The sequence below is a fragment of the Gavialis gangeticus genome, unplaced genomic scaffold (genome assembly GCF_001723915.1).
Source record: "Gavialis gangeticus isolate Ggan-Ray unplaced genomic scaffold, GavGan_comp1, whole genome shotgun sequence".
NCBI lineage: Eukaryota > Metazoa > Chordata > Crocodylia > Gavialidae > Gavialis > Gavialis gangeticus.
In genome coordinates this window covers 177,403,467-177,416,942 of record NW_017729024.1, presented here as the reverse complement: position 1 = coordinate 177,416,942, position 13,476 = coordinate 177,403,467, and the positions used below count along the sequence as shown (strand labels likewise).

General features: G+C 42.9%; 1 protein-coding gene across 8 annotated transcripts in view; it reads left to right on the top strand.

Moving 5' to 3' along the window:
• Positions 1-13,476, top strand: part of PIAS2 (protein inhibitor of activated STAT 2) — a 70,169-nt gene that overhangs the window by 28,336 nt on the left and 28,357 nt on the right. For all 8 annotated transcript variants that reach the window (XR_002097488.1, XR_002097489.1, XM_019518126.1 and 5 more), the window contains exons 2-5: positions 2,994-3,468; positions 8,143-8,227; positions 9,443-9,493; positions 9,615-9,705. Coding sequence is in view for 6 of the 8 variants with exons in the window: in XM_019518126.1 (XP_019373671.1) it covers positions 2,994-3,468; positions 8,143-8,227; positions 9,443-9,493; positions 9,615-9,705 (702 nt within the window). In the remaining 2 variants the exon portion in view is untranslated. The remainder of the gene's footprint in view (positions 1-2,993; positions 3,469-8,142; positions 8,228-9,442; positions 9,494-9,614; positions 9,706-13,476) is intronic.

Sequence of the window (13,476 nt, the reverse complement as noted above, 5' to 3'; positions counted from 1 at the left end):
AATACAGCACACTTAATATGGTTTAAATGTTATATTCAAACAAATTCAAAGCTTTATGGGGAAAGAAATTATTTTTATTGGAATACTTGTAAAAAATGTAAAGACAGTACACAATAGCATGTACTTCCCTTACATGGTTTAAATTTTAGAGGAAAAAGGCACTGAAAACTGTCAAGACACTAATTTCAGCATACCCAAAGAACTGTGCATGACATGCCGTGCTTTGCTTTTGATTTTACCTGCACAGCCAACTAGGTGAATTCATAACTTGATTTTTGGTTTGGATTTTTATGCGAGTGTATTTACCCTCCTGTTTACAAATCAGTAAAACATATATGTGCTCTCGCTCTCACTTCCTAGGGATAATCACCTGAAAAACATTAATTACAACTTTTGAAACTGCCAGGCTTGCCTAATATTGTATTGGCATCCATTCATTGTTACTAATGAATTTTATAAAACAATGAATTTTTAGAAATGGAAAATTTCCTACAGAAAAATAAAGCACTGGAAAATTTTCTGCCCCGCATCTGTCCCCAGTCCCAATGAATGCGCCTCTTTCTAAGCCACATGTGTTCTGCCATGCACATGGTTTTCGGATCAGGAATTGCATCCCAATTGCGTCCTACTTGCTAGTGCAGGGGGAGCCCAGGATCATGGTGGCACCTCTCCAACTGCCAAATTTCCAGACCTATGGGGAGCCTCAGGTCCTGCATGCCAGATTGGGTGCCCAGTCCTAATGTGCAGGGCCAGCCAGGGGTGGTGCCAGGGCCCAGGGCCCAGTCCTGGTGTGCAGGGCTCTGGGGGAGGGGGCAGTGCCAGGCCTCTGGTACTCGGTCTTGGTGCGCTGGGGTGGAAGGGGGTGGTTTCAGGCCCCTTCAGGCCAATTCTGGTGAGCAGGGGGTCGTGCTGGGCCCCCAGAATCCAATCGCAGCATACTTGGGCAGGAGGGCACTGTGCCAGCCCCATGGGGACTGATCCTGCAACAGGAGGGTGGAAGGGAGTAGTGCGTGGAGCTCAGTCGGACCCACAGGTGAACCTCTCCTCACTCTGGCCTACGGTGCCGAAAGGTTGAGCACAACTGGTCTGGGAAAATGCACATCCCACTTGAGATGTATAACTTATGAATATTCATGGACAAAACTGAGTTTGAGTGCTTAATGGTAAAGGGGAAAATAAACACGTATGGGTTGACTTGGAAGTGATGCAAACCTAAATCTTCACTTGGGGTCACTGAAAATGATGGGTGTTTGGTGCTACAGTTCAGTGACTGTAAGAAGCCATAGCAAGGTAGAAAGAAAGACTTCCAAGTTGTTTCCATGTGCGTCCCCGTGTCCTGCTTGTCCAGGAGAGCTCATTATCTGGGAGTGGGATGTAGCTCACTGAAGAGTTTGGTAGGGAACCAAGAGCAAAGGAGCTTGAACGCCAGTTCCTAAATACTTCCTTTTGTGGTCTTGAGTTTTAAAAAGGATAAAATTTGACTTGTTAACTTTTTTCTTTGAAGTAAAATAAACTTCAAGTCGGGGGGCATGTGTGTGTGTCTCAGAAGTGGAGGTTGCTTTGGTGAATTCAGATCGAGTGACTGTCCAGGTTTTGTTGGTTTGCAGCCTCATTCCTCTTTTTTAAACCCAATCCCGTTGCTATGGAAGACTCCCACACAAACATGAGAAGCTGACAATGAGAATATACAGGTCTAGACAGGGCTTCCTTTCACAGAGTTAAATGAACTGAAATCATGCTATCTTTCAGTTGTTTTACTTCCTCATGATAATAGGAGGCCTAGGGACTTGATCAGGTGTGTCATATGAGGATGTTAGCGTTTCTTTTGCCTGATCTCACATCTTAGAAAATGTTGAGGATTAGTGAGTTTGTAATAAAATACTGGGTGTGTCTACACATTCAGTAATGAGCTGTAATTATGACACATTACGTTTAATACTTGTAATAATAGGTAGTTAACTTAATGCACTATAATCGGGGCTACTGCCTAGTAGTGCTGTCCCACACTTTTTTGTGAAGCTAATGCACGGTAGACTAATTCTACTGCGCATTAGCATGGCAGGCAAAAACTGTGCTAATGCCCAGTAGAATTAGTCTACTGTGTATTTAGCATCTCATGTAGACACACCCACTGTGTAGGAAGTATTTTGTGGCAGGCATTTGGAAGTAGTGGGAACATTTTAAAGAAAACCCTGAAAAAATTATTATTGGATGAGCACTGATTGTCCCTGCATTTACTTCTACTCTGCAAAATCCACTAAGGTTGAGTGTTACAATATTGATGTGACATGTTGCATGCTTATTAAGATGACAGCCTAGGTCAGGGCTTCCCCCACACTTGAAAGTTGATCTTCCCTTTCAAAGAGTAAAGCCTACTGTGTGTTTAAAGGCCCACCCAAAGTAAATAGATACTCAGAGTCAATTGGGTAAGTCTTCAAAATGTGGTAATGCTTCCCAGCTTTTAAGGTGCTTTGAGCAACAAAACCATCACTGATGTTGTTTTATAGTCATTGCCATCATCTGAGCTAGCATCTGTAGAAATAAATGAAGCAGTTCATTTGTCGGAGCTGGCGTTTCAGGTTTCCTTCTAGCTCCAGGTACCTATAGCAGCATGGTTTGCTTGGGTCCCTTTTTTTTTTTTTTTTTTTTTTCAAGGGTTGTTTGTAAAACAAGCTAGAGATGCTTTTAAAGGAAAAATGAGACTCTTTTTTTGGAGTGCAACCGAAGCTCACCCTTCACTTTCTCACCAGGTAGTCCTTGGTGCACTCCCACTTCGGGAAGCATTTGTCTAGTTGGATTGGCAGGAGGCTACTCAAATTGATGAAATACTTGAGGCAGAGCTGTACTGAGGGGAGGGAAGGGTGGAAACATTACCAATCCTGTAAGAGTAAATATGAAACGTGAATTTCATATATGAAACTTGCATTTATCGTATGCAGCTGCGTACTTTATATGTCAGGAGTACTGCACTGACTTATTTCTCCTCTTTCCAGAATATGGTATCAAGTTTTCGGGTATCTGAACTACAAGTGCTATTGGGCTTTGCAGGGCGTAATAAGAGTGGACGGAAACATGACCTCCTGATGAGGGCACTGCACTTGCTGAAGAGTGGCTGCAGCCCAGCAGTTCAGCTTAAAATCCGAGAACTCTACAGGCGTCGGTACCCGAGGACAATTGAAAGTCTGACTGACTTGTCGGCACTAAAAACTTCAGTTTTCAACTTGGACAGTAGTTCTTCACCAGTAGAACCCGACTTGGCCGTTGCTGGAATCCATCCGCTACCTTCGACTTCGGTCACCCCTCAGTCCCCTTCATCACCTGTTGGTTCTGTCCTCCTTCAAGACACTAAACCTCACTTTGAGATGCAGCAGCCGTCACCTCCAGCTCCACCTGTCCATCCTGACGTTCAGCTAAAAACCCTCCCTTTTTATGATGTGCTTGATGTTCTCATCAAACCTACAAGTTTGGGTAAGTGTTTAATTTTAAATTAAGCGACCCATATTACCGTTTTACAAAGACTCATTTTAGCAGCCACTGTTTTCATCATTGCACCTGATCCATAAACACGCAAGCCTTAAAATAGTTCACTTCTCGAGTCAGATGCTTGCAGAGAGGCAAACATTTCCATTTTGTAAAGGTGCGAAATTCTGCATGGCATTTTGTAAATTGTCGTAACTGGCACTTCAGAAGCACTAATGTGCGATTTTTTTTTTTTCTTATGCCTCAAAAGATTAAATAAATTGCTTCCAACTTGACCTTTCTAACCAAACATTTCTTGTGATCATTATAATGGGCTGTGGGGAAAGAAGGGGGTGACTTTTATCAGTTGGAAATGGATTTTGGAAAGTAACTTTTAATCCATGTGGAGAAGAACCAATTGTACTCTACAGAGTCAGGAGGAACGTCTCAAAATTGGCAGATTAACTTTCTTACAGAGAGGTTACAATTAAGTAGCTTTTGTGTACAGTGAAGGGTATGTCAAGTCTGCCCTTGTTCTAACATCACAACTAAAGCACATATATAAAATGTTTGGTTTTACACAGTGGTATACTGTGTACAAGCTGAATGCTGGTTGTGACTTGTTCACCTCCAACCTGTCATTGACATCAAGCACCGAGTAATGTTGTGTGTTTAACTAAGACTTCAAATTATTTATCCCCCTTAAATAGCCCTTTTTTTATAGTGTGTTCATTATTTTTTTCAATGTTGATTCAACTTGTATCAAATTTTTATATTCTTGTTTCCACAGCTCTATGTTACCTTGCACTTGCTTGCAATCATCACCGTCTCTTTTCTTTCCTTCCCCTTCCTCATTCCCTAAAACCCACCTTTTTGGTACATTCTCAAACAGCACGCAATCTTTCTCTGCTCCCTGACCTCAATTTGGACTTTGTATGCCCCAAGAGAAGTGGTTTTTTATACTGTGCCAACATGTCTTAATAACTTAATTTTAAGTGAAGGTAAATGCGTGTTGCCCAGCAGGAATAACTGCTGTATTTAATTGAGAAGGCTTGAAAAAAAAAATACTGGAAGTGGGTATAGAATCACTTTACCCAAAGATGTAAATACAGTCCACCTGTTTTATATACCAGCAGATTATGTTTTATTGGATTACTGTTAATCAGGTACTCTAAACCATTTCTTTCCAGTTGGTGGGAGTAACCTTGATGTGCACACAATGTACCCATTTTCTGATTCCTCCACCCATACCCCTTGCATTGCTGTCCCAGGTCTTAAGTTAACTTCCTGAATGGTCTAGATCTTGATTTGCAGTGTGGTGAATAAGTGCACAGACACTTGTAGTAGAAGTAGCATTGTATTTATTCTGCCAGTTCTCACTGTGGCTGAACTCATCAGATGCAAGGCTTGCCATGACATTTCTGAAGTTAAAGTATAAAATATTTATCTTTCCTTAGGGCTGTTTCTTTGTAGCCCAGTACAGATTTCCTGGAGTGATTATTATTATATATATTTTTAAGAGTGCACATTTTCTAATCCAGTTAAAAAAAACAAAAAAAACTTGGTTCATGTGTTTAGGAGGTATCAATTCATAAATGCAGCTGATCCACTTAACGGATAACATTTTAAAATTATAGAACCAAACGGCAAAGTGCCCTGAAGTAATTACAATAGAAGTAGAGGTAACAAGGATAGACTTGATCCTATTAAATCAGGGAGCAGCAGCATGTGGGTAATACCATGTTGAGAAGTAGGCCAATCCGAAAGCACTGCTGGATTAAAAGTTGTAGCCTCAAACTAAACCTTTCTCCCTCTTCTCTCTGGTGGGTATCATGCTTGTGGGTCGACTTTTTATGTTTCTGGCTGACACTTCTTTTTTCCATGTTTTTTCAATACTATATCAAATACCATCTCAAGTAATCAAAATGCTTTTTTTTATGGGACAGTAACCCCCTCTTTTACCCTCATGGTCCAAATAAAGGGTATATTGATATTTGCTCATGCTTCAGATTCTAAGTGTATTTACAGTCCAGGCTCATCTTGTAAACAAGAGTGGCAAACATATCTGCATAAATTGTCAGACTGATGGAGAGGAGAAAACTGTTTTTTAAATGTGTATTGTTAGCAAAAATTAAATCTCTGCTTTGGTTTGGAGAAATCTGGTAACCAGTTCCTCCCCTCTAGGAACCCATTTTAGTTACTAACCTGTAAGAGACCCAGTGCTCTAATTATTGTTAGTAGTTGGTATGTGCTCCAGCTGAATCCTCCTACTGGCATATTCTAAATGGCTTTCATATTTTGAAATATCTGGGGCTGATATGGTGCTGCATTGATGCCATTTCGCACAAAAGAAAACATCGACACTGCTCTGCCATGAGAAGGACAGGAGAAACATGGACCGTAACAGTACTACCTTCCTCTCTCTGCCACCTGATGTGCAACACCCCTGCTGGGTCCAAAACCCTGCTCACACAGTCCAGCAGGAGTGCATCTTGTACAGGAGTTGGAGAAAAATGACTGCAGGTTGATATCTTGCTGGACACATTTACACTTACATTTTACTCTTTCCATCTCCACAACTCACAGCTAGATGCCAGCAGTGTGTAAGAGAACTTCTTATAATTAGTACTGTTGTTTTGGGAAACACTGCATTTTTTTTGGAGTAGGGGGTGTGCTGTCATCCCTGTGAAGGCAGTTAAGGTTGCGTGGTGGGGTTCTGGGTGCAACAGAGGGCTTCTTACAAAATGTGCACTTGAAATATGGCTTGTCTCTTGATAACAGGAGCTCTTGTTCTGGGGATATGTGGAGCCCTTAACTGAATTCATCCTTGTCTTCAGACTCCCAAATTCAGATGTGAGAAGTTGTGTGTCCTGAAAGGGCAGTGGGGCAGAGCACGGTGATGTGGCTGCAGCCCAAGACCTGTTCTGTCTGTGTTCACGTGTGTGCACTTGAAGGGGGGGCTTGGTATACAGGCAACTCTCAATCCTCTGGATCATGGTGCATCTGTAAGAGGTCCTGTCAGGTGTCTGGTGAATCCACTTGTGGCTGACGAGCCCAACTCAGGAGCAGCACAGCTTGTTACTAGTTTCACATATCCATGTATTGTCCAAGTCCCAGGGGGGATTGGTAAGCAAATGACAAACAGGAGAACCCAGACAACTTACCCTGAGGCTGTCCAATTCATGGGCTGCATGCAGCTTGCAAGGGGTCACCTGGTAGCCCATGGACTTGTGCCAAGGTGTCATCGCTCCCCCCCTCCCCTGCCCAACTCCTGCCACAATCTCTTTTGGTTTCTTGCTTCCCTCCTCCCCCTCCCCCCCCCCCAAGGAACCATGACACAGTGCAGGGGGGCCTGGGAGAGCTTGTGCAGGAGAAGGACCCAGAATTAGAGGGCTGGAAGGGTCTTCAAGAGATCTCCAAGATGAGTCTCTCTCTAGACCAAGTGTATCAAACACATGGCTTGCAGAGCCCTGCTGTGTGACCCCAGTGGTGTCCCTGGGTCTGATCAGACCCACACAGGGCATAACATGCCTGTGGCTCCAGGCTGACCCATGGGCTGTATCTAGCTCATGAACCCCCTTCCACTCCCCTTCTCCTTCCCCCCACCCCCAGCATACCTAATCTGGTGCAGCCACTGTGGGACCTCCACCACATGCAATACAGATCCTGGAGTGGCTGAAGTGGGTGTCACATAGAGTGCAGTCCCAGGCCACATGGCACCCACTTTGGGATGTGTGGTGTATATGGTGCTGTTCTGGAGCTGCTGGGGTGGCCATCCTGTGGGATGTGTGTTTCAGACTGTCCGTTTCTTCTCTCTTCCCCTTCCCCCGCCGCCCTTTGCTGTCTCAGCCTCCAGTGTTCATAATACTCTCCATAGACATTTAGTCCATCTGGCTTTCTCTAGCATGAAAGGCTGAAATTCTTGAGGAGTGTCACTTCGTTCAGGCACAGCTAGCATCAAAGTTTTCCAGTGAATCATTACTCTCCATCTGGCCACCAGCAGTTCATCTCCTTGTAACTGCCCTCTGAAGTGCTTCAAACTTTAATTCCATTTTACAAGAAACTGTGGAAATGCATCTTTGCTGTTCTGCAAGCCATCAAGAGAACACGCAAAGCCAGAGTCCTGGAACACTAACTTTGTAATCTGTTCTGAATTTTGGAATTTAAAATGTACCAAGTCACGGTTGTAAAAATAGAAAAAATCGCCTGCTTTAGTTTGAAGGGCCTGATCCTACTCTGCGTAATAGGGCATCTGCATGGTACATAAATGCAATTCTGTTTCACTCTGCCTGGATCCCCGAAACACTATTAACACACAGACTTTTATAGCACTCCTTCATTTTAGCTGTAAGGTAAAGTCTTAGAAAGTGTCAGAGAGGCCCCACTCACAATTTTGTGTTTACTGACCTGTTCAGGAATGTATGTAGCGTGGAACTGGATTGCCCGTGTAGGAGTTGTCTCGAGCGCAGTTTAATGTATTAAGCCACCTGCACATAGTTGAGCGGATCATACCCTTGCTTCTTCACTGGTAAAAACACTGTGATCTTTTTAAGTGTCCTAGTCCTTTGTCCCGGAGGAATACCATAGGGGACTAGTGTGCTATTCCACTGCCCTTGCTGCTATTTAGACTTTTGGTAATGGACCATCCTGTTTAAATTTTTCTTTGCATTTCTTCTCTTTCAGTACAGAGCAGTATTCAGAGGTTCCAAGAAAAGTTTTTTATCTTTGCTCTAACACCTCAGCAGGTCAGAGAAATCTGCATTTCCAGGTAAGAGGGGAGAGCATGGTATGTATGTGAGTTGTTGGGTTTTTGGGGTTTTTTTGTAATTGTGCATTAGATTTGCAGAATTTCAGGGGAATTTGTCAGAAAAATATTTCTCGACTACTTGGCTTGCACGACACTCTCCTAAGCAAGATGGACTAAATGCATCATTTGAAACCACTGAAACTACTCTTCGTACAAAGTTGTGTTTGATGCAGGATTTTCCTGCATCACTAGAGCACTGGATAAGATGGACCTAATCGTCCGAAACTAAATATTTGTCGTGAATACTTGGAGGATGATAGCTTGTATTTTCTCTTTGCTCAGGTGGGATGTTGTTCCTATCGTTGCTGACAGTCTGGGGGCTTGTTTGCTTTACTGGCTTCAGACTTCTCATGAGCTATAAAATGGCTTCAGTAGAGGAACCGTACTGAAGGCCTGTATAAGCCTCTTACGATGCCCACGAGTAACGCATACAACCATTTAGAATAGTTTGGATCCGACGTTCCGAAACTCTTTCTTATTGCATACCCCCTCCAGATTTACCAGCTGCCCACATACTCCTACCAGCATGTTTCATATTTTAACCCCTTAAATGCCAATTATTATTATAATGGAAATTAAATCGGCCATTACACAATTTCTCCCATTTACCAACCCTTGCATACCTCTGGGGGTACGCATGCATACCACAGTTTGGGAGCCCCTGGTTTAGATGACATTGGACAGATCCCAGTGCCTTCCATAGTGGATGTGTCACTTAAACTGAGGGTGCTATGCTGCAGAATCAGCCCCAGTACAGCTGTTTGCACCTCATTAAGGCTTGTTATCTTGGTACTCAGAAGACCTTGCCCCTAATAGCAGACTTGAAGTTGGCAGGACCTGGCTAGTTTCAGGGTTGCTAATAGCACAGCACTGACTACAGCTGAGATGAACTCAGAGGATTAAATGCTCAGTTTACAGGTCAGGTGATTATTTCTTATTGCTAAATGATGCTTCTCTGTGTAGCTTAGCTTATATTTTATTTAGTATAAGTAGATAGTATTGGTTACAAGTGCTTTGTTCTTTTATTCTTGATAGTTTTGATTGTGAGAGAGAATTTGAGTCTTGAAAGTAATTTAAGATTATAATAGGGCAGGCATCCTTTGTTTGTTAGTGACAAATGAAATGTAAGATTTCTCTCTAATTGAAGACTCTCTCTTACTCCTCCTCTTCCAACAGAGACTTTCTGCCTGGGGGCCGGAGGGATTACACTGTCCAAGTTCAGCTGAGGTGATTCAGAATTTTTCTTATTAGAATTTTTCCATAACTATTTTAATCCGCATGATAACAAATGTATGTTGTTTTGAGTATAATGCTATTTAAAAATGATTTTTTTTTTTTCTGGAAATAGGTTGTGTCTAGCAGAGACTAGCTGCCCTCAAGAAGATAACTATCCCAATAGTTTGTGCATTAAAGTAAATGGAAAGTTGTTTCCATTGCCGGTAAGTGAATAGATTTTGCTGGTACATTAGTTTGCTTTAAGTCTAAAGAGATAGATAAAAACAAAGGGCTTGGCATTTCAAGAGCGCACACGCTATTTTATGCCTAATTTACACAAGCAGTTGCTGAAGGTATGTACATAAATTGGGTATTTGAAGGCACCGACTATTAAGACAAAAGAAAAAATCATTATTTAGCATGCTGCATGCTAAAAGCATTGCACAAGTGTTTAAGTAACTTTCTGCTGGTTGCAGCGTAAACGTTTGAAAATGCTGACGCTGTGACTGTAGGAAACCTTCTTGTGTATAGTATGTGCAGACTTGTACATTTTGGATTTGGTTTGGTGGTTTGTGGCCTGTTCAGCATAGGTTTTCTGCTTGGCTTTTGGCTTGAGCTCATCCTGCTATGCATGAATATCTCTTGCACAGATGCTAGCTTGCTGCAAAACTTCAGCTGTTTGCATCTGCTTGGGTTGATGAGCAGTATTTGGGGTGGGGATGAAAATGGATTAATACTCCATGCTCATTTTCCTCAACCTGTTGGCTTCTTTCACAGTTGATACTGCTCCCTCTCTTGAAATCTTCTGTCCATGATTCTACCCTCTGCTGTTTCTCCTTCAAGCATCTTCAAGCTTTCTGCAGGGCTTGGGGGTGGGGGGAGACGTGCCTTCTCTTCTGCTTCTGCATATTATATTGGATCTGATCTGCAAACACAAATTCAGCTACTACCTCTGCTCATAACTTACAAATCTATCATCTTCTGTTCAAACTGAAATCTTGGCCTTTCTTTCTAAAATATCCTGTGAATATTTGCCATCAGCTGAAGTCCAAAATAAAGCAAAAGCTATAGTTCAGTCTTCTCAGAGTTCCCTCACCCCCCCCAGCCCTCCCCACTACTTCCTTTCTCCATCAGTGTTAACAGTCTCACCATCCTGCCTGTTACCTAAACTGCCTACTGGATTCTGACTAGACTAAACTAATAGAGCCTCATGTCTAGGCTGTTTTTCTAAAACTTGCAGACTCTTTCTATGCAACATTTTTGGGGTATGGGTCTAACCCTCCAAGCAGCTAAAATCTGTTTGAATTCTCATTCTCTCACCTCTCAGTTTCTGTAACCTCCTTCTGTCTGCAGTAGACAAATGCAGTCTTGCCCTGCCCATCCCAAAAGTTGCTGCAGAAATTTTCCTAGCCCATTGTGTTAATCCCTTTTTTGTTCCTTTCCCTCTTCTCCTACATCGCATCAAATAAGGAATTAATCTTCATCTTCAAGGCCCTTCATTGAAGACTCCAACTGGCCTATAATGGCTGCCTCGCCGTTCTTAAAACTCTTGCCACAATGGCTACCAGAAACCTAACAACAGTTCAGCTGCTGATGTGCTGCTACTGCTTGTCCTGCTGAATACTTCTCTCGCTCCCTTGCACTTGCCTGTCTATCTGTTGCCTCTTGTCTTAAATTGTAACCTGGAGCCAGTATAGGCATTGTGTGCAGTATATACTGTGCCTAGTACAACAGGTCTTGGTCCGTGGCCATTTTTTTGCCAAGATGTCTATCATACAGTAGCTGATACTGGGTCTGTGATAGGAATATGCAGAAGGAGAAGCAAAAATAAAATTTTACGAAGCCAGTATTCACCTTGGGGAAGGTCTTTGTACAGTGAGTCTTATTTTTGTTCTGTTTGCAGCTCCCTTTTTTAGAAGCAGAGACCAGGCCTATCATCAAGATGGGCTGAGAGTGGCCACATAAATGATCTGTTCAGTATTCAGGCTTTTTATAGACTGCTGCCAGCCATCTTGGGAAGGCTTTTGCAGACTCTTAGCTCAGACAGGCAGGGGAACAAAACAAGCTGGATAAAAAGAATGCTTTTTGGTTATTTGTATCCATGTATTTCTGAGGTGGTATTTAGCTTTGGGTCTCTGCAGTGAGATTTTTTTGGGGAACCTATTTTAATATTGAGGCCTTCTGGGAGCTGGTGTAGCCAATGCAGCAGATCATGGCAGACCTCATGGAGCAACCCAAGGAACAGAGCAAGTTGGTAGAAGAGGATCCAAAAATGCTTGGGGTGACTGGACTCATGGTGGTGGTCAGTCATGCTTCCAGGTGGCTCCTGACCCAGTCTAGCTAACACCACAGGTAGACCATATAAGTAGTACACCACTTACCAGGGCAAAATTGTGGTAAGACTTAATGCAGCTTTACTTCTAAAAGAAATTAGGTTTCCTTTTATACAAAATGTTTTAAAACTAATGCAGGATATGTACTTGATGATTGGAGAGCTCTAAAAATGAACACTGAATGCAGCATCTAGCTTAGAGAAATCCTAGTTCTGGTCTAAACTCTCCACCATAAATATTATCAAATAAAACATACCAGCTGCTGCAATGGCTTCAGTTCTGAGATGACTAAACTTGTACATTTCTGAAGCTCTCAGAGATTATCTTTGTCACTGCAACTTTCAGGATCATTCATTTTGGAGCCATGACTTTGAAGGTTCATGTTCAACATAAGAAGAGAAATGCAGATTTGTAAGCTCTTTGTGGTTTTAATATTCATCTTTACAACAAAATGTGTGGGCTTCCTCTGTCCTCTGCTGCTGGAGAGGAGAATGTGCATAATAAATATCTTCTCCCCCACCCCCCCAGTAATTTTGCTTTACCTTGAAAAGTAGGGAGGGGAAAAATCTCCTTCCATTGAATTTTCCCCTCCTGCTTTTGACATCCTGTAGTAATGGATCTACAGGGTTTCCCTGCCTAGAATAACAGGAGGATTTCTTACTTGAAATTTTCTTGTGTGAAAAATCTGATCCAACACTCTGAGCAAAAGGAACAAAACTCATGCTTCCTTCCTGTTGTTTGTGGGCACTTTTTTGGAGATTCTTAGTAGTTTGGTTGGAATTTGAAGTTGTACTGCAATAGGGAATAGCCATTTTGATTTCACTCCCCCCTTCTCCCCAGTCTTCATAGTTTCTAGGGTTGGAAGGGACCTGAGCAGATCATCTAGTCCGATCCCCTGCTATGGCAGGAAAGAGTACTGGGGTCAAACGACCCCAGCAAGGTGTTCATCTAACCTCCTCTTAAAAACCCCCAGGGTAGGAGCCTGCACCACTTCTCTTGGAAGTTGGTTCCAGACCCTAGCCACCCTGACCATGAAGTAGCGCCTCCTGATTTCTAACCTAAACCTACCCTCTGCCAGCTTGTGACTGTTATTCCTGGTCACTCCTGGTGGTGCTCGGGGGAACAAGGACTCCCCCAATGCCTGCTGATCCCCCCTGACTAGTTTATAACAGACCACAAGATCCCCCCCTCAGCCTTCTCTTGTGAAGGCTGAACAGGTTCAGGTCCTGCAGCCTCTCTTCATAGGGCCTGCCCTGCTGTCCCCTGATCATGCGAATGGCCCTCCTCTGGACCCTCTCCATGCTGTCCACATCCCTCATGAAGCGTGGTGCCCAGAACTGGACAACCTCTGAATTAAACCTTAAAGTCTAGCTCTGTGAAGCTGCTTTGGGAAGTATCTCTGGCTGGCTGGGTCTTCAGGGTTGTGGCCATTGTTAGCCTGCCTTGATTGACAGGTCTGGTTTCTGCCTTCAAGGAGCTGCAAGCAGAAATAAGACCATTATAATGGATCTGCAAATATTTCTACTAAAAAAAAGGATATTTTCAGGTAATACAAACTTTCATATCCTTGACTCGACATTAAAAGCTTTTCCTAAACCTTGCATTCATCTTGAACATCTGTGTGTGTGTATTTTTTTTTTTTTTTTGACCTGGGTTGGGCAG